The sequence below is a fragment of the Carettochelys insculpta genome, chromosome 3 (assembly GCF_033958435.1).
Source record: "Carettochelys insculpta isolate YL-2023 chromosome 3, ASM3395843v1, whole genome shotgun sequence".
Classification (NCBI taxonomy): Eukaryota; Metazoa; Chordata; order Testudines; family Carettochelyidae; genus Carettochelys; species Carettochelys insculpta.
Genome location: NC_134139.1, coordinates 207,068,330 through 207,089,558, shown reverse-complemented (window position 1 = coordinate 207,089,558; position 21,229 = coordinate 207,068,330). Strand labels below are relative to the sequence as shown.

Below are 21,229 nucleotides of genomic sequence, written 5' to 3'. Positions count from 1 at the left end.
GCCAGCACTTTAATGGAATGGACCATTCTGTTAATGACCTGAAAGTCTGCATCTTACTAAAGAGGAATTTTCACGACAGTTTGGAAAGAGAAGCTGCTGAACTCTCTTTTATATTCGAATTCAACACATTAACACGTGGTTTGAACCGGGATGGGAATTTTATAGGTCATTATAGTGGCCGTTATGCATACTTGGCTTTATCTAATTCTTGACTCCCCCGCCCCCCCCCCCACACACTTTCTGCCCCTCTGCTCTCTGATTTGCTCAGCTTGATAATATTTTTCTGATTTGTCCACCTTGATTACTGTTTTTGGTTCTCTGTGCCTTAAATGTTGAATCTCTCCTGGTAGGACTATGATCTGAAGAAATGGGTCTGTCCCATGAAAGCTCATCACCTAATAAATTATTTTGTTAGTCTTTAAATTGCTACTGGACTGCTTGTTTGTTTTGGTAGTATAAAGACTAGCACGGCTCCCTCTCTGGTACTCTGAGGGTAGGATAAGAAGCCAGAGGCTTAAACTGCAGCAAGGGAGGTTTAGGTTGGACATTAAGAAACATTTCCTAACAGACCTTAGTAAAGCACTGGAACAAATTGTCTAGGGAGGCTGTGAATCTCCATCACTGGATATATTTAAGAGCAGGTTGAATAAATATTTAACAGGGATGGTCTCGACAGTGCTTGGCCCTGCCATGGGGGCAGGGGACTGGACTTGGTGACATCTTGATGTCCCTTCCAGTTCTAATAGTCTGTGATTCTGTGCTAGATTCAATCAGGTAAACCTTGCGACCTAGGCAATGCGGTGTGGCTGAAAGGCCAGGTGCCTGGGTTTCACCAAGACGGAGGAAGGATGGGAGGCAGCCACATTGCGTGTCCTGCCCCTGAGCATCTTAGCGCAGACTCGCCCATCTGTGGGATGGACTGTATCCCATCTCTCCAAGGAAGAGCAACGCCACGGGGTCTGTCTCAGACGGTGCCACTCCTGCCAGTAAGTCTGGTTTCATCTGCTTGTTTTCTAGATGCCTTTTCCCTGTCGGTGAGAGACGGCACCTCTGCTCAGGGCGAAATCATCAAACACTACAGGATCCGGTCCTTAGACGGCGGCGGGTATTACATCTCCCCCAGGATCACCTTCGCCTCCCTGCAGCAACTCGTCCAGCATTACAGCCGTAAGTTGCCCATGACCTCATACTGGTGCTATCTGTCATAGCAGTGCATGTGTACACCTGGCTGGTATAAGGGGGCTGCATGACCTGGTGCCTGTGGGTTGTCCGTCAGTAGCCGTCCCATGGAGCAGAGCCTGCGTGTGCGGCAATGACTGTAAGAGGCAGGAGCAAAGCAGGGGGGGGAAGTGAATCCAGGGTGGACAGGAAATGCCTGCTGCAGCATGCGCCAGGTGGGACCGCCGTGCAACTCAGGCCAACAGACTGGGGCAGGCAGCCCCCGCTGGTTACTGCACCCACACCATAAGCACAGTCAGCGTCTCATATCGGATGTTCACCGCAGCCAAACCGCCCCTTCCAGGGCTCTGCAAGCTCCACAAGGAGCTGCAGAAGCCATGGCAACGGGTGGGCAGAGCTGCTACAGGAGGGAAGGGGCTGGATTCTGGACAGAAGCATTCAGGGGAGGGAGACAGTGCCACCACTGTGATCCAAAGGAGTTCTGTGCAGGGGCTGGGACGTGAGCTGTGTGATATCTGGGGAACAGGCTGGGCTGCTGCGGGGCCAGATGAAGACACGCTGCGGCCCTAAGCTATGTCTAGATTAAGAGGCCCAAAAGCATTACCATAAAAATGGGTCTTACTCTAGCAGAAAGGACAGTGGCAAGAGCAACAATAGCATTTTATGTTTGCATATATCCTGGTACGTAAGCCAGGATGTAACTAAAAGTTAGTCATTATTTTGTTTTCAGAGGCCCCTCATAATCCAAGGCCCTAAACTGTAGCTCATTTGTCTTATGTGTAAATCCAGCTTTGGCTGGGCAAGAGGATCTGCCATGGAATGGGTCCTCCAGGGTATTTCTCCTGGGATACTCAGAAGGCTGGGGCTGAAACAGCTTGTGTGGATCAGCTGCTTCACAAGTTGAGGAGGATAAGGACCTTCTGCACATATCTCCAGCCCGGTGATTCAGGCTGGAGGCTGGATGGAGGTTCTGGTCCTGGCCGACCAGCTGACAGATGGTCTCTCAACATACAGACAAAGGGGACGGTCTGTGCCAGAAGCTGACGGCTCCCTGCTTCTCCCTGGTTCCCCAGCGGCCCTGGGCACGGGACGAATGGGAAATCCCACGGGAGTCTCTGAAGCTTGTGAAGAAACTTGGTGCGGGACAGTTTGGAGAAGTGTGGATGGGTAAGTGCAGCGCTCCCTGCAGGGCTGGCTCCCATGGCTCCACGTGGGCTGCAGAGAAAGGGGAACCTGGTTTGCTTAGAGCTGTCACAAGTGCAGGTCCGTTGCAAGGACCCCGCCCACAGTTTATGGGGTGGGATTACTCAGCCCATTCAACTGAGCTTCTGTAGGACTTTACTGGGGCTTTGAAGCTCAGCTCCTGTTGCAGGGTCAGCCCACTGCACCTGTGGTTTCCCTTAGTGTTTCAGCAAGGGCACTCTCTCCCAAGCTTCTGGGCTCTCAGCGGTTGCCTTTTCTGGGTGGGGAGCCACATCTCTCTCCCCGCTGAATGGGAAATATCTGCTCAGAAGAGCTCCCTGCCTTCCCCACGTTATTTCCGCAAAAGACAGGCAGCCGAAGCAGGCCTGCAGGGTGGCTTTTCAGAGACAAATAACTGGGGTGGCCAACACTTGTAAGTTCCCACGCAGCACCTCCTGTGCAAGCCTATCGTAGTCTTAAGGTAAAACCATTCCTGAGAACTCACAAAGAACCTACATGCATGCTGAGAAGTTCACAGAGATCCCTCCCCACTGCCCCAAAAGTCGCCAGCGTGTATTCTGGCAGGAGAATCCTTCTGAACCTACATCCCATGACCCCACAGAAAACAAGTTCCTAACAGGCTGTTTTTCTCCTAAAGGTGTAGTTTCAAAAGGCTTCCCATGTCCCCCCCCTAGGAATGCTACTTCCCCTGTACCATCTCAAAAACAGCAAGAAGTCCTGTGGTACCTTATGGACTAACAGATATTTTGGAGCATAAGCTTTCGTGGGCAAAGACCTGGGCATCTGATGAAGCAGGTCTTTGCCCATGAAAGTTGATGCTCCAAAATATCTGTTAGTCCATGAGGTGCCACAAGACTTCTTGTTGTTTTTTAAGATACAGACTAACTCAGCTACCCCTCTGACACTTGTACCATCTCAGACAGTTCTTGGGAGTTCCTAACATTTGCATCACCACCCTACAGTAACATGCCAACCATTGCATTTTAATATGATGGGCTCCAAAGGGAGGAAACCTATTTCAATAAAGTTAAGCCTGCTTCAGTAAAGTTCATTCTAGATAGTGCAGGAAGTTGTCATGGTTTAGCGCCCAGCTTGAGGTGTGTGAGTAGCAGGAGACTGTGAGCCTTGAGGACACTCTGCCTACCTAAGACACAAGGGCCATGCAGCCTCCTTCAGAGGATGCAACATGTGTTCGTACCCGTGGTTGGTCTACATGGGGAGGAACCAGGGTTTAACTCCTCTTCTGCCCCTTGGTGGCTGTTTGCCCCCAGCAGTGTGCAGGGACTGCCATTCTGGATATCTCAATGCAGAAGATTTGGCTGCCTGTGAAAAGACCCAGCTCCTTTAGCTATGGGTTCAGGTACAAGGGGTCTGGGCATAGTGAGGTAGCTAAGAAATGGGTTGAGTGGCAAAGGAGATGGAGGCAGTATAGGAGGAGGAGGTTCCCTAGCAGGGAAAGTTTGCTAAGGAAGGGGAGCAGTTGTAACCACTCACAGGCAGACTCCAACCTGGGACCTCTGGAGCTTAATGCATGAGCCTCTATGGCTTGAGCTAAAAGCCAGCTAGCTCTAAGTTAAGGATGGAGAGGAGGCTTGTCCTTTCACTTGGTAAGTGGCACTTACATGGGCCAGTGACCCACACCCCTAGGTGGGCAGGCTACACCAGCCCTCAAGGGATGTGGTAGAAGTCACACTATTCAGGAAGATCCTGAGATGACAAGGTATGAGCCCGCACTGCTAGCAGGAGGCTTGTGGGCTGGAGGCCCTGGTCTGTCTCCTTCACCTGGGACACTTGTGATTCGGTAAGAAGCCCTGTTATCCAGGGGTGGTGGTGACACCCCTGCCATCCCTTCTCAGCCACTGAGCAGCCTGCTGGGCCCTGCGTGGTGTCAGGCACTTGATGGCTGTCTGCCCTCGGCTTCCCACTTCTTCCTCACGCCAGGAATTCAGTCACTCACACCGCCCCATGCTTGACCCTCCAGGGCCAGACCTCTTCCCTCTCCATCCCCAGCATGGAACAGGGAGCACACACATGTCACCTGGGATCTTGGCCTCTAACTGCTGTTCTGACGACACCACCCGCTGCTACAGCCTCCAAACTCTTTCCGTGGGTACCGACTCCCCCAGAGGCACGAAGGCCCATCATTTCTTACCAACGGGGTGAAAACAATGCTTATACATGGGCCATCCCCTTCTCCACTCCAGCACAACCCTCCAGTAGGTGACAGTTTGCTTCCCAATCCATCACCAGTTCCTAGAGCGTACCCAGCTGCCTCCACACCCCACCACACCTTCTGAGAACCTCCATTCAGAGAAGCTCTCCAAGGAGACAAGACTTCTTCCCTTCTATCTGAGGCTGTTGCCATCTGGGAAGGCTCTCACTCAGTCATCCCATTGAGTTCAGTATTCCCTATGGCTGTGTCTACACTACCCCTCCCTTTCAGAAGGGATATGTAAATCCCGGGGATCGGAAATGGTAATGAGGCACTGATGTGAATATTCAGCACCTCATTTGCACAAGGCCGGCCACCTGCGGCTTTGAAAGTGCTGCTTTTGAACTGAAAACCAGCCAAGTAGACGAGGTTCCTTTGAAAGGACCCATGATTTCGAAAGTACCCGTCTTCCCAATTTTTTTATGAAATAGGAGCTATTCCTCTTAGAATGAGGTGTAGGCGCTCGGATGGTTTTTGCAAAATAAGAGCTGTTATTTCAAAATAACAGTGCTGTGGAGACCTACCCTCTCTCAGGATTGTTTCCTATGGTAGATACCCTAGTGCTTAGGATGTTGATTGGCATGACTCGTTATTTCACATTGAACCACAGAGCCCTAGAACTGGAAGGGATCACAAAAGATCATTGAGTTCAGTCCCCTGCCCTCAGAGCAGGCCCAAGAACCATCTCGACCATCCTTAGTCAAAGGGAAACCAGACGGTCACATCAGAGGGCTTCTTGCTGTCAGTTTTACACATCACCTCTCAAAGAACTGAAGGAGTCCTTGGGAGGTCATCAAGTCCAGTCCCTGCCCTCATGGCAGGACCAAGAGGTCTAAAAATAATCAAAAACCAAACCAAAGCAAAAAACAACCCCAAAACCAGAGATGGGACAGGCTCTGAGTTACTACAGAGAATTCCTTCCCAAATGTCTACCTTGTGGCTTTGCCCACACACTCAGGATCTAACTGATTATCGTATGTAGGTTGGGAACGAATTTTACCCTAGGCAGAGACCCTGCGGGGGAGGAGTTACCTTCTCTGCTGCATGGGGACCAGGGCACTTGCAGGCTTGACCCAGTATAAATGGTAGATTCTCTGTAACTTGAGTCTTTAAACCAGGGGTGGGCAATAATTTTCGCAGAGGGGCCACTCCACAAATTTTGGTCCTGGTCCTGGGCCAGCTCTGGGACCTTTGGAAGGGTCAGGGCCTCAGGCAGAAGCAGGGGGCTGAGGGTTGCAGAAAGAGACGAATGGAGCGTGCGAGCGGGAAAGAGAAACTGTGTGTGTGCGAGACAGACTTTGTGCCACAGATCGAGTGTGCGCAGCAGTGTGTGCGTGACAGTGACGGGGTGTGTGCGGCACAGACTGAGTGTGTGTGACAATGACACACGGCGTTTGTGTGTTGGCTGCTGCTGGGTAAGAGAAGCCACCCTCTGTCTCTTTAGAGGAAAACTTTCCTGATCTGAGGTCTTCCCTGCCCGCGGCTCTGCATTCCTGAGTCACTGGCAATCTATGCTTCAGACTGGAGCAGCTTCCCTGGTGTCTCCCTTTCCCCAATCCCTGCTCTGCAGAGATGGGGTGCGGGGCAGGGGAACACCCTGATGTCAGCACTACCCTTTCCTGTCCTCTCTGGGCTGCAGATGGAATAAGGTGGGGGCGGGGCAGCAGAAACCTGCTGCTGCTTGTGAGCGTTCACGCCCTGCTCATCGCCTGGGCGGGCCGGATAGGAAAGCTTGGCTGGCTGAATCTGTCCCCCCCAGGGCTGATTTTGCTCAGCCTGGCTTTAAACCATAGTTTGAGGACTTCAGTAACTCAGCCGGAGGTCAGGGGTCTGTTAGAGGAGTGGATAATGAGGTTCCACAGCTTGCAATACGCGGGCAATCAACCTGGGTGGTCGTGAGGGCCCCTTGAACTCTTGGACATGGCCGAGCATCTCATAATCATAAGGTAGGGAAGGGCTCTTACGGCAGGGGGCAGCTGAGGTACACAGCTTCAGATGGGTGGAGGCCCTTCATCTTTGACTTGCTCCTCACCCAGGAGGGCTGTAACTGGGCAAGGCCTTGAACCTGTGTTATTCAAGACGCCGGCCAGCACCTTAACGACCACATCCTTCTTTCGCCTTGGCTGCAGGCTATTACAAGAACAATGTGAAGGTGGCTGTGAAGACCCTAAAAGAGGGCTCCATGGCTCCAGACGCCTTCCTGGCCGAGGCAAACTTGATGAAGATGCTCCAGCATGACAAGTTGGTGCGGCTCCACGCTGTTGTCACCAAGCAGCCAATTTACATTGTGACGGAGTACATGGCCAACGGTAAGGAGCCTGCCCCGGCTTTGTGCTTTAGACATTTTTGGCTGAGTTTCAAAGGCTCGGCTGGTGTTCAGGATGTGAGAAGAGCCCTGGACATCAGCAGCAGGTAATTTGGGGCAATCCCACAGGCACTGACTTTCAAATTCCTCGGTGGTTGCTTCATCTCCACTCTGCCCCAAGGAAATGCCCCAACCAACCCTAAACCCATCCCTTGAGGCCAAAGCCTCGCTCCCCTCTTCCTGTCCCACGTCCCCCCTCCATGAAACACACCCCACCTTTGCTCTACCCCCAGGTTTCCCCACCCACCACCCAACAGGTGATCAGTGGGTGCTCCCTGTTTTTTCTGTGGGTGCCCCAGCCCCGGAGCCCCTCAGGAATCGGCGCCGACGGACAATCAGCAGAGAGGAGAGGAGATGACCTAGAAGGTCTTTTCTGTCTCTGGTGTCTGTGATCTTTGATTAAAGAATGCCCTGGGCGTTGCCAAGAGGCCTGTACAAAACATGATGGGACATGGGTTACATTTTGGGTGGTCCTGCTCTGACTCTGGTGTGCCCAAGAGAGGCAGTGGCATTCCCAGAAGTACACAAGCTGTGGGCAGGTTGGATAAAACCGCCAGGGGCAAAGCAGCATGGGAAAGACATGGACATAATGAGTCCCTTCCCCTCAGGCTGCATCACCCAGGGAACACTGTGCTTCTTCTCGTTCACAGGGTGCTTGCTAGATTTCTTGAAGGCCGAGGATGGATGTCAACTAACCCTCCCGAAACTCATTGACATGTCAGCCCAGGTCTGTGGACGGCGAGTTTGGGATGAATGTTCGAAAGACAGGGCAATGTTATCTGAGATGACATGCGTGCGGACGCTGTTAGTGAAGAAAGTCAGAGAAGAGCAAGGAAAACGATTAGAAGTTTGGAAAATATTCCTTGTAGTGGTGGACTCAAGGCCACCAACAGGTCCCAGGGCAAGGGGAGGGGCCAAGGCCAGAAGGGGTGGGGCTTAGGGCAGTCAAGGAGCAAATTTTGTTCGTGGATCCAATAGAAGGCTTATCACAGTCTATAGCTGTGTCTACACGTGCACGCGACTTCGAAGTAGCGGCACTAACATCGAAATAGCGCCCATCGCGGCTACACGCGTCGGGCGCTATTTCGAATTTACCTTCGACGTTAGGCAGCGAGACGTCGAAGTCACTAACCTCATGAGGGGATCGGAATAGCGCCCTACTTCGATGTTCAACGTCGAAGTAGGGACCGTGTAGACGATCCACATCCCGCAACGTCGAAATTGTGGGGTCCTCCATGGCAGCCATCAGCTGGGGGGTTGAGAGACGCTGTCTCTCCAGCCCGTGCGGGGCTCTATGGTCACCGTGTGCAGCAGCCCTTAGCCCAGGGCTTCTGGCTGCTGCTGCTGCTGCTGCTGCTGCTGCAGCGGGGGATTCATGCTGCATGCACAGGGTCTGCAACTCGTTGTCGGCTCTGTGTATCTTGTGCTGTTTAGTGCAAGTGTGTCTGGGAGGGGCCCTTTAAGGGAGCGGCTGGCTGTTGAGTCTGCCCTGTGACCCTGTCTGCAGCTGTGCCTGGCACCCTTATTTCGATGTGTGCTACTTTGGCGTGTAGACGTTCCCTCGCTGCGCCTATTTCGATGTGGTGCTGCGCAACGTCGATGTTGAAGGGACGCTGAGTCCCCCTGATGATGAAGCAGCATAGCTAGAGGGGTTATAGGCACTGAGATGCCAAACGTTAGTCAATCACATTTGGCAATGTTGCTTATCGTTGTGTCCTCCATCTGAGGATCTTAAAGGTTTTGCAAACATTAACCCAGGTAGCTTCCCAGCCTCTTGGGAGGTACATACATATTATCCACTCTTTACAGGCAGAGAAAACTGAGCGCCCACGTTCACCCACAAAAGCTTGGATTTGCCAAAGCACCCAATGCTGGCCACACTGCACCTGTGGAACCAGTAGCAGCTGTGTCATTGATTTCATCCCCAGAAGAGCTAGGCTGAGGCAGAGCTTTTTAAAAACCCTCTCTCAGCATCCAGGCAGGGACAAGACTGAGATCAGAACCTAGAATCCGAGGCAGCCACTTAGCCATACAGAGAGGAAGCCATGCTAGTGTATACGCTATCAAAACAAAAAGCAGTCAAGTAGCATGCTGTGCCGCAGGTAGCAAGTCTCATTTCCAAGGTGCTACAGAATGCTGCTGCAGTTCCTATCTCTTTTCAAATGAATGAAATATCAGGCTATAGGTATTTCAGAGGAGGTCGCTTCTGACACGGCAGATGTGTCTGCTTCTCACGTTACCCAGATGCAAAAATACAGAAATCTGTTTAAGAAGCCACCCCATTAGCTATTTTTATCCCACCAGTGAATAGTATGGCAGTTCTTCCTGTTCTCTGTTGATAAAATCTAGTCTGCAGCTTTCACTTTACATCCCTGAGAGATGGTAAAGGGAGCAGCTGCAGGCTTGAAGGTTAGAAGTTATTTCTGTCTTTTATAGCTTGGAGGAAATAAACCGTGGTTTGAATTCCCGAAGTAGTTTTGAATTCTCGTAGTTTTGAATTCCCGAAGAGAAACACAACAGACTACACTAACCTACAAAAGCCTATAGGAGAGCACTTCAGTCTCCCTGGGCACTCAGTTACAGATTGAAAAGTCGCCGTCCTACAGCAAATAAAATTCAAAAATTAAATGGACAGAGAAATCTCTGAGCTGCGATTCATTTGCAAATTTGACTCCAGCAACCAAGGATTGAACAGAGACTGGGAGTGGTTGGCCCCTTACAAAAGCAGTTTCTCTGCTTTTGATGTTCATAACTCCACATTAGCATCTGACAATGGGCCACATCCCCCCGGATGAACTGACTTTTCTCCTCTCTTGATGTTCACTACTCCACATTAACTGCCAATGATGGGCCATTTCCACCCTGACTAAATAGACCTTGTCAGCTCTGGCCCTCCCCTTTACTGAGACCCCTTCTTTAAATCCTCCTCTGAAATCTTCCACTCATGCATCTGACAAAGCGGGTCTTTGCCCACGAAAGCTTATGCTCCAAAATATCTGTTAGTTTATAAAATACCATGACTTCTTGTTGTTTTTAACAGCCTGCCCATATCCCTGAGTTAACACCACTTGCTTTGGCATAGGGCTCCACCCGGGAATATGGCCCAATGAGTTTGTATGGAAGAGAGAAGGGAAAAAGTCAGAACAGGAGCAGAGCTGAGCAAATAACTGGTTTTCTTCAGGTCAGCCACTGAAACGAAATATCTGGGGACACCGGGGGTGTGCAGTGAATGCAACTTGTGGAGTTCCCCAGCCAGCTTCTCCCATCTTAAGAATCTCACCTTGGAATTCGAAGACGGAATCTCAAGTAGTAAGAGGCCCAGTCAGCTGAAACCCGCCCTGTAGTGCAGGGAATCCGTTTAACAAGAGACCACTGGGGCTCTTGGAAGCCCAGCCTAAAGGAATACGAGGGTGGCTTGTTCCGGCCCATGCCTTGCAAAGAAACAAACCGCTTGCAAATCAGCACATGCAGGCTGAGCATCTCCTCCTGGCCTGGCCACTTAGCTTGGGAGTCGGGCGCCTTTTCCTGCAGGTAGAGCATCGCTCTGGCTGCACACGCCCCCCACCGCCCAGCGCTCTGAGCTCACACCTCTCTGGAGCAAAGCAGCATTCAGCCCAGCTGGGTCTGCCTTAACCCTTTCCTTGCTGCCCAAAAGCACAGAGTGGTGAATACTCCTCATTTCACAGGCTTGTGCAGCGACAGCACTTAGGGTCGCTTCAGGCGGATGTGCAGCTTATATAGATAAGCACAGAAAACCCCTGACTTACGCATAGGTTGTGTTCCTGGGCAACCACGCACAAGTCGAATTTCGTGCAAGTCGGGTCCAGGTGGGAGGGGCCCCTAGTCTTGGCTGCACCTGGCTCCTGGCTCCCCTCTGCTTGTGGGAGCTGAGACATGGACCAGTACAACAGTGCTGGTAGTTTCCTGACTCCTGCAAGTGGAGGGGAACCAGGAGCCAGGCTGCTGCTGGGTTCCTGGCTCCCTGCACTCACGATGTTGACTCATGTTATTGCAAGTAACGCTTAAGTCAAAATCCTGTAAGTTGGGGCGGGTCTACTGTAGTCACCATTTTCGTTTCGGAGTCCCCCACCTTACACTTGAATTTGGGATACTGGGAAGAGCCTCAGTGGGGTGGACAGACCCTGGAGCCAGGCGTGGGCGGGGACTGGCTTCCCGCCATGGGAAGGGGCGTGGCTTTGGGTGGAAGGGGAGGGGCCTTAGACAACCAGCCCTTAGCACTCCCCAGACCGAGGCGCATCTCCTCCCAGCCCTCAGAGGCACATGGAGTGGTGCTCCGGCAGCAATTTGAAGGGGGCTGGGGCTCTGCCATCACTGCTGCCACAGTAGCAGCTAAGAGGTCTGGACCCCTTTGAAGTGCTGGGCCCTGTGCAATTCCCCCTCTTGTCCTCCCAAGGCTAGAGGGGCCCTTTGTGGTCATCCAGTCTGACCTCCTGCGTAACATAGGCTAGAGAGCTGGTTGTTGGCCTAATGGACAATCCCAGGCTTCCAAGTGTGAAGAACTTTTTTGCATTGAAATTTAAGGTCAGTAGGTTTTTTTTTTGAAAAAACAGGGTTAAAATTAAAAAAAAAAAAGTCAAAAATTTGAAAACAAAATGTTTTCACTGCCCCGAGCTGAAGGAAATCCCAGGTTTGGGGGCTGTGAATGTTTTTCAAGATCTTGATATTCTTCACCCTGATGTGAGACAAGGCAAAAAATTCAAACTCTTGGAAAGTATCTGCAGGATGGGAAATCTGCTTCCTACCCAGGTCTATCCCACTGATTTCCAGGGGGCTCATTGTCCTACCTTAGGTAGCCACCTATGAAAATCCCACCCCCTAGTGGGCACCTCTGTTTCTATTCACAGCCTTTGTTGTCTGCTAAGGAGAGGAATCCCTATCTCTGTGTGTCAAGCTACTGAACCTTTGGTGTAATTTCCAAATAGAGGGAATTAGGGGGTACGTAAGGATAGCCTAATAAATCTCCATTAAAGTCCTTACAGTTTGGTGTCTCCTATGGCCCAGATACAGGGTGGAGAATGTCCCAAGGGCTGACAATACACATTCCAGTTGCTGGACTTGTATTTCTATCCACTGTGTCCAGCATAGCGCAGGCTGGTAGAGTTAAAATCCAGAAGGGATCACTGAGATCATCTAATTTGACCTCCTGCCTAGCACAGGCCAGGATTTCAGCACAGGGCACAGAACATTGGGCGTGAAGGCAACAAAGGGATGAGGTGGTACCAGCTAGCACAGCCACCACAGGGGCTGCTCTGGGACTCTTTGCCTCCTTTCTCACTGGGCATGCCTGGGACCGTTGCAAGCTTGGTGCAGTCCCTGAGCTGCCTGAACTCCAGGTACTAGGCTTGAGCTAATCTCGAGTTGCAGCTGGGTGGCATTGGTGTCACTCTGGTTCACAACGTGTTTATTCATGGTGTTTTGAATGCATCATGCTGCAAGGGAACTTGACCATTTGAACGCACTTGCAGCCAATAGCATCAGTTGTAGTTAAAATTAGCAAGTGCTGGGTGTACCAAATTCATCTTGTGGTCAGTCTGAGACACACACACTCACACGCACACACATGCTGAAAAGAAACCGTCCGTCTATTGCTATCTCATTAACATCAGGACAGGAAGTGACATCAGTTCTTCCATTTTCCACTGAAGCAAGCCGTGCTCAAGCTTGAAGGGTGTTGATAGAGGGTGAAAGACATATTTGGAAAGTACATCTTAGTATCCTGTGTAAAACCACATGTAAGCAAGAAACTGATGAGAATCTTAATGGGTGGAAAATTGTAATGCCCTCACCGCAGGGTGTGTGAAAAGCCAAATGGGTGCTAGCCATTCGTGCCAGGGCTTGTGTATCCAGTGTCCTGAGCCAAGTCTGGGTCACGTCGGAACTTGCTGCTTTTCAAATTCCCCTTCAAAGCCCCCAAATGCTAAACCTTACCATTGCTCTTATGTACAGGAGAGCTTACGATGTGTTCAGTGCTTTCCAAGCACTGGACCCTGTCTCTGAGGAGCTCGGCAGGTACAGAGACCAGCTGTCAGAGACAAGGGAGCAAAAGCCATAATAAGCAAATTATACACAAGACAGCTCAGGTCACAGTATTTCCAAGAGGGTGTGCTGAGGGTTTGGCTCAGGATGCTAATACGCTCCCATCCTATTAACACAGCATGCAAACTCATGGCTATCCACTTTATATCCGTGAATATACACATCCACGCATATGGATGCAAGTATCTGTGGATCATTTTTGTAGGTACAGATGCAGAAACATATTTTGTGTCCAGAAACTGTCAAATTTGCACCGGGTGGTAGCTGTGTTAATCTGTGTCTGCATAAACCACGAGAAGTCCTGCAGCACCTAATAGACTAACAGATTTTTTGGAGCATAAGCTTTCGTGGGCACAGACAACGAAGTGGGTCTTTGCCCACGAAAGCTTATGCTCCAAAATATCTGTTAATCGATAAGGTGCCGCAGGTCTTCTCGTTCTTCAAATTTGCAGATATCTGCTTTCTATCCATGGGCAGCAGTGCCAAGAGGTGCCACAGGCCCTGGGGCAAGGTAGAAGCGGGGCTCGGCTCTGTGCCCCAGAACAGCCGGGGCCAAGAGCAGAGTGGGCGGAGCCTATGGCGTTCGGCCTTCAGTGCTGCCCTGACTGTGGAAATTCAAAAGGGCCCAGAGCCCCAGCAATGGGCAAATCTCCAGGCCCCTTTGAAACGTTGGGCCTGGGGGCAAGAGCTCCCTTTAGTCTTCCTCCCCTTGGCAGGCTTGTCCATGGGCATCCGCACCCACTGGTAGGGATGCAGATATTGGCGGCTCCTATTTTCAGCTACAGGGACCAGTTTTTTATCTGCACGAGGCTCTACCTTTTCATGCTGTAGCATAGAATGTCCATGAGGTCTCCCATCGAGTGACAGGCTTTATGCTTGCCCAAACTGCATGGCAGTCTGCGCAGGATCGCAGCGCTTCCTCAGACGTATTCTGTGCCAGGCACAAGCAAAACCTAAAACGCTGTGCAGAAGAGGCGAATGGCGGGCGTATTAATAGTCATTTCCTGTTGGTCATCTTACATTTAAAATACTCTGACTGACCGAAACACTGGAAGAGTTTGTTCTTTAATCTGCGGTATTTTCCACTAAGAAGTAGGGGATGAAAGATTGTCCTGTCAATGAGCCTTGGAATCAGATATAAATTTAGTCTCTGTTTCTACCACAGATCTCCTGTGGACGACGCTCTTGATATATCTGTGTCTCATTTCCCCATCAGTAAGATGGCAAAAACAAGCCTTCCTTTCTGCCGTGCTTTGTTTCTCTGGTCTAAACTCTTTGAGGTTGGGATTGTATCTTACAATGTGTGCGTACAGCACCGAGCACAATCCGGCCCTAATTTTAATTGGAGCTGGTAGGTGCTGCCATAATACATGGAATGGATGCATGCTCTTCTGGAATGGAGGAGACGAACAAAATCTGTTCCATCTCTAATGTCTAGGGACCAGCAGGGTTATTTGAACGTAAACACGGTGGCCATTTTTGCTGTCCTAGGTTGCAGAAGGGATGGCGTACATTGAGAGAATGAACTCCATCCACCGAGACCTGAGAGCTGCCAACATCCTCGTCTCAGAGACACTCTGCTGTAAAATTGCAGATTTTGGCTTGGCCAGGATAATCGAAAATGAGTACCTGGCCCAGGAAGGTAGGTTTCGCTCCTGTGCTGGAGGGGAGAACTTAGCTGAAGGAGTCCTGTTAATATTTACTGTTTTCATTTCTCCTCCTTGCAATTCTGCAACCAAGCTGAGTGAGCCTAACTTTGGAGTCCTATGGATTCATGCTGAACTCTCTGGCCCTGGTACTGAATAAACCGCCTCACTGAGACTCGGGGAAATACCAGCCCCTCAATGGAAGCGTTTGCAGGGAAATGAACCCTTTATCTATGTCTGCGCACAGCAGGGGCGTGATCTGCAGTGAAACAATAAGAAATGAGCTTGAACTGAACATTTGGGGTGTGGAGGGAAAGTTTGAGCATGGCTTCCAGTCTGATCCCAGATTTTGGTGTGGTCAGGTGCAAGAGCCAAGAACAAGTAACAAAATTTGGATTTTGTAATGCGCAGCCGCCCACACACACACCACTCCCTGCAAAGTTTGGAGCCATTTCTGGCTACAGCTGTGGCCCTGGTCGTGGTTCTCCTGTGGACCTCTGTAAAAAGATAGACAAGGAGCAACTTCTAGCTGGTTCAGCACATCAGAAGCTGAATTTTGAGTCAACTGATGGCACCTTTACCCTCACACAGAACTGTAAAATCCTAGGGCTGGAGGGGACCTCAGGAGGTCATCTAGTCCAGCCTCCTGCTTCAGGCAAGATCAACCCCAATTAAGTCATCCCAGCCAGGACCTTGTCAAGCTGAGACTTAAAAACCTCGAGGGATGGAGAATCCACCACCTGTCTAGGCAACATATTCTAATGCTTCACCTCCCTCCTGGGGAAGTGGTGTTCCCTAATATCCAACCTACTCCTCTCCTTCAGTAACCTAAGACCATTGCTCCTTGTTCTGCCACCTGTCACCACTGAGAACAGCCTCTCTCCAGCCTCTTTAGAGCTCCCCTTCAGGAAGTTGAAGGCTGCTATTAAATCCCTCCTCGGTCTTCTCTTCTGTAAACTAAACAAGCCCAAATCCCTCAGCCTCTCCTCATAGGTCTTGTGCTCCAGCCCCTTAATCATTTTTCTTGCCCTCTGAAGCTCCCAGTTTGGGGCTCTGTTAGGGTGATACATGGGACTAACAGAATGTGGGCTCCAGACGGGCGTTCAGCTCCATGGCTCAGTGTACACACATGCAGTGATGGCAACTGCCCCCAGCCCAGAAATTCAAAAGGGCCCAAGGCTGCCAGCTGCCACCACTTCTGCAGCAGCAGCCAGAGCCTCAGCTCCTTAATTGGCCACCAAAGCCCCTAGCCCTGTGCTCCGGGTGGTGCTGTAGAGCTGGTGGGAGCCCCAGCCCCACCCTTCTGCCTGAAGCCCCAATCCTTCCAGGAGTGTGGAGCCTGGTAATACTGTTTGACCAGTGTTCCCTGTAAGCTGAGCACCTAGGCAGCCACCCAGCGGAGATTCAGGTGCCATGGACTGATTACTAGAGTGCCCACAGCCACCCCCAGTGGGCAACATGTGTTTCTATTGGTGGTGCACACCTGCATGTGCCTTGGTGCACATAACAAAATTTATTCCACCCACAAGTGGAAAATATTAGCGGGAACACTGTCATCCCCCTGTCTGTTCTGCTACAGGATTCTTCAGCGACTGAAATGCTGTTGTTTTTTTAATAGGAGATTCATTCAGCTCATTGCAAGGCTTCATAAAGTAAAAGGCAAACCAAACGGACATTTTTAAAGCTACATGATGCCTCTTGAAGAGCTGTTTGGAGGGTGACAGTTCCATTCGGCAAAGGATTTTGAGAGTTCAAAATAGGACTAGGTTCTGATTCACAGAGAAACACGAACATTTCAAAATGATCTGGGCAGAAACACACAGGCACACGTCTCCCCTGCAAAAAAAATGTTCTGTTTCCATTTAAACGTTTTGTGTTAGTTTTTTTTTTAAATTGGGCTCACTGTGTTTAGGTTTCCAGGATTTCAGTGCAGCATTTGAATTAAAAAGTGCTGTTTTCATCCAAATCATTAAATACAGGCGGAACATCTCTCGTCCAGCAACATCTGTAATCCGGAGTGATTTTAGTTAGCCAGATGACCACTTATCAGGGCTGTGGCCAAGTTTCCCAGGATCCCATAAAGTTTGTTCCCAGCCCACAGTCCTAGCTCTCAGTGTTCTGTGCTGTTATTTCACTGCAATTTACCCTTAAATAAATATCTTCTGAGAACCCAGCAAGCAGTATAAGCATTGGTAATACTACTAGACAACATTGACCTCCGCTAGTCTGACAAATTCCCTGGGTGCTGGACTAGAGAGGTTCAGCTCGTGTTTAGTTTATGTTAGGGTTGCTTTGTTCTTAATAAAAAAAATCCCCTAAACTGTGGACTTACTAATGCTAGGGAAGCACAGATCCCTGAACTCTGTTTTTTGTTGGTAATTAAAAGTTGGACAGATTTTCAAATATATATTTTTAAATGTACATGTATATGCATTTCTCCGCACCCTCCATAGCAAACTGGTTTAACACTGTCAAAACAAAAAGCAGTCAAGTAGCACTTTAAAGACTAGCAAAATGGTTTATTAGGTGAGCTTCTGTGGGACAGACCCACTTCTTCAGACCATAGCCAGACCAGAACAGACTCAATATTTAAGGCACAGAGAACCAAAAACAGTAAGCAAGGAGGGCAAATCAGAAAAAGATAATCAAGGTGAGCAAATCAGAGAGTGGAGGGGTGGGGGGAAGGTCAAGAATTAGACTGAGCCAAGTATAGAGACGAGCCCCTACAGTGTGCCCCTTGCTAGTAGGTGATCTGCATAAAAGATAAAATCCCACTATTACTAGCCACTCCTTTACCTTAAGTACAGGCTTTCTCTTAAGTGGCAGAGGTTGCTATTTTCATTCTAAAGGTCTTGGATTCTAGCCCCACTGATTACTCATGATAAGGAAATCATTAAAAAGGTGTTAATCATTGCCTGAATGCACTATGCCCTCCACTAATGGCCAGGCCACATACAAGGTAAAAAAGCTGCAAATGCTGTCAGTTTATAACATTTCTCCTTTAGCACAAGTGGTTTTAGCATTTGCTTTTGTTCTGAAAATCCTGGATTCTATCTCTAAAATATAGTGTAGGAGGTAAAACTTATTGAAAACCAGCAGCTGTTAAATGTGTGAGTTATGCAAATCATGGTCAACACCTTTTGATCTTTTTAAGTTTTCACTTTATTGGTGTAATTACAAGCTGTTCCTTTCTTCTGCAGGCTATTACTCGTTTTCTGCAGTGCTCGTATCCTGTATTTGTGGTGTGCATGCCATATGTGATTTATGATTTATTTGATGACCTTTTTAGATTTATTTGCACTGCTTTTCAAGGGGCCTGCATTGTCTTGTCAAGTACAACCAGTGAAAGCAAAGAAAAATTACCAGGCAAGGGTGCCTTCTAATGAAGGAAAATGACAGCAAGCCGTCCATCTCCTGTTGCATTCGCTACCAATCACTGGCATTGTATTTCTGTCAGCCTCAGCGGGCACTTATCAGTGCCCACTACCCTTTTGGAAACCAAGATACTTGAGCAGTCTGCGTCAGGTGTGACTGCAGGAAGCTGCCCCACATTAATGCCCTTTTAAACTGTATTTCTTCCCAACAGGTGCCAAATTCCCTATTAAATGGACAGCGCCGGAGGCCATTAACTATGGGGTTTTCACGATCAAATCTGACGTCTGGTCCTTTGGGATCCTTCTGACAGAAGTTATAACCTACGGCAGGATCCCTTACCCAGGTATGAGCCTTTGGGAATATCCACTTCCCTCCCATTTGACTTGAGTGCAGCAGCGTTCCTGCTGAAATTGCTCCTCCAAGCCTTACAGGGACCCTAGCTCGGGAGAGCGTGAGTCATGGAGCCTTTTCTCTCTCTAGTAGGCTACTTGCTTGACTCCTGCCAAGGCCCCAAGTCAGGACAGCACTTAAGCAGGTGCCTGTAGTTTAGTCCTTATGGGACTACTCCTGCACACGAGTGCTTGGATGAATCAGGGCCACAAAGCCATCGCAGAGTGTCGGCTGTGTGGTGGCCTATGTGGAATGTGTTTGGTGGTTGTGATCCAGTTCCCAGTGGGTGGCGCTCTGTGGGGCAAAACCAGCCCCCTTTGGGTCATCCTGGTCGGCTATCTGTAGGGCATTCAAGGGCTGGGCCAGGCTCTGGAATGCAGATCGCAGCCTGGGACGGCTCGGAGGCCCTCCCATGCTGGGTTTGTTGTGCAGCTGCAGAGGGTGGTCTTCTCTCAGGCTGTCTGTCGGACATTGCTCCCAGAGCAGGAAGCAAGGTGGGCTTTTTGAGGACCACGGGGCCCATTTCCTCGCTCTTCCCTGCATCCGGGCAGTTCTACCAGCTCCCTCTGCCCCCTTGCATCCCGGGACACTGTCTGGGCTTCTCTGCTCAGCGCCTCCCTCAGGAGCCCCTGTTCTGACCCTTTCACTCCCTCCCCGACCGGATTTGACTATTTGATTGGCTCATGCCAGTCAGTCGATCCCTGGGTTCTTTTGACACCGCCCCTCTACCCAGGGGAGTTCTGTATTGGTTCTGTAAGCAGACCGCCCTCTGGGTCATCGACCTGGCACGCAGGACCTGCAGAGGCCAGGGTCAGGCCAGGAGGAGGACGCTGGATTCTGAGATTTAACCCCACTAGTTTGGGTCCGGGAGCAGAGACGCTGCAGCAGCCTGGGCTGTATACCGGGGGGGGGAGGGGGGTGCAGCCCACAACTCAGCTGACCCTGCTGTGCTCACACTGCTCCAGTTCCCGAGCTATCCAGTCTGAAGCTCACTTGGGTGCTCCACGATGAGTGACAGCCACACCCCACAGCAGTGTAGCCACCCCAGGAGCCTGTGGCCTCCTGTGGGAACTCCTGCGCCTGACCCAACGAGGGCCTGGTTTTGGCTGGGGTTTCTAGGAGCTACTGCCATGAGTTCTAGGCTGGAACGTGGGTTGGAGCATGACGTGGTGTCCTGCAGGTTTAAACAGCCCTCTCCTGTCCCCCCTCACAGACTCCTGGCCAAGCAGGGGCGACTGGTTAGGAAGGACCAGGTGGAGGAACACCAGCCAAGTGACCACCCTATGTGACTCCTTCCCAGGCCATTGGGGCAGGCCAGGACAATGACTCTTCTGCCCCCAGGCCCACCCCACCTCCTCCTGCCTCTTCGCCCAGGCTCCCTCCCCAAGTGACGCAGACCCAGGGACAAGCGGGGAGGTCTGGTGTCAGGCGCAGGGATTAGCCGCCCCCACTGGTTCCTGAGGCCACCCAGATGCTCGGACACTGTGGCCCTCCAGCCCATGGCATGCAGGGGAGCCCCAAGCATCAGCGGTGCGCGCGTGGGCCTCTGAACCCCCGCTCAGGGCGTGTGCTTCTTCCTAGGCATGACCAACCCCGAGGTCATTCGGAACCTGGAGCGGGGCTATCGCATGCCCTGCCCGGACGGTTGCCCTGCCGAGTTCTATAGCGTCATGCTGAGGTGCTGGCGGGACAAGCCGGAGGAGCGGCCCACCTTCGAGTACCTGCAGTCCGTCCTCGAGGACTTTTACACGGCCACAGAGAAGCAGTACGAGCCAGAGCCTGTGCCCTAGCCGGGAGCCTCACCTCCCCCCATGTGGGACAGCCTTGGAGGAGAAGACCTGGCTGGGAGATCCTCCACCGACCTTCCCCAGCCCCTTTGCTTGGGTGCCCCTTGGACCTCTAGTACCGGAGCTTCCTTCCCGCTTCTCCTGCATATGCAGATCCGCTCTGGATTGTGCTAGGAAGTGAGGCACTTCAGAGGCTTCGTGGGGGTGAGGTGGGGAGCAGAGACTCTGCAAGCGCTGGTGATGTCTGTGGAGACCCAAAGGAAGTGAAATCACAAGTTGGCAGAGCTTATTCACCCCTTGTGTGGGAGTCCCAGTCCCGGGGCCTGTCTCCACATCACAGTCAGTGGCACCACAACAGAGGCCATTAGATCCCCTGTGGGGCATGGGAAGCCGAGGGTGGACGTACTCCCCGCCCCTGCAGCTGGGTCCTTCCTGTCAGGGGTTCGGCAGGGCTTCGAGGTGTAAGCGGGCCTGGTCTCTGTCAGGGCTGCACTGCTCTGGCCAGGGCCTTCGGTAGCCACGGCTGCATGTCAATGCTGCACCTCACGCTGGCCAACAAATAAAGAACTTTGTCACCCGAGCATACTTCCGCCTTCGTTATTAAACCCTCGTTTGGCACCATAATCACCTTGGAACATCAGAGTGCAAGAACAGCCACAGTGGCTCAGCCCAGTGGTCCATTTAGCCTTCCAACAGTGGCCAATGCCAGGTGTTGCAGAGGTAATGAAGAGACCAGGGAATCATCAAGTGATACATCACCTGTCGCCCACTCCCAGCTTCTGACAGTCAGATGCTCAGGGACAGTGGGAACATGGGGTTACATCCCTGATGACGTTGGCTAATTAGCCATTGATGGCCCTACCCTCCAGGAACTGATCTAATTTCTTTAAAAAAGCCCTCATCCTTCACAACAGCCTCCTGCCAAAGAGTTCCACAGGTTAACTGTGCATCGTCTGAAGAAGTACGTCCTTTTGTTTGGTTTCAACTTGCTCCCAATTAGTTTCAGCCATTGGGT

The 21,229-nt window shown here is 51.0% G+C and overlaps 1 protein-coding gene across 2 annotated transcripts in view; it reads left to right on the top strand.

Moving 5' to 3' along the window:
- The window catches only part of BLK (BLK proto-oncogene, Src family tyrosine kinase), a 59,665-nt gene extending 38,872 nt beyond the window's left edge, over window positions 1-20,793 (top strand). For both annotated transcript variants that reach the window (XM_074989044.1, XM_074989045.1), the window contains 7 exons: window positions 1,018-1,167; window positions 2,194-2,346; window positions 6,724-6,903; window positions 7,610-7,686; window positions 14,508-14,658; window positions 18,249-18,380; window positions 20,009-20,793. In XM_074989044.1, coding sequence (XP_074845145.1) covers window positions 1,018-1,167; window positions 2,194-2,346; window positions 6,724-6,903; window positions 7,610-7,686; window positions 14,508-14,658; window positions 18,249-18,380; window positions 20,009-20,217 — 1,052 coding nt within the window. In that variant the 3' untranslated portion in view covers window positions 20,218-20,793. The remainder of the gene's footprint in view (window positions 1-1,017; window positions 1,168-2,193; window positions 2,347-6,723; window positions 6,904-7,609; window positions 7,687-14,507; window positions 14,659-18,248; window positions 18,381-20,008) is intronic.
- Window positions 20,794-21,229: the final 436 nt, after the last annotated feature.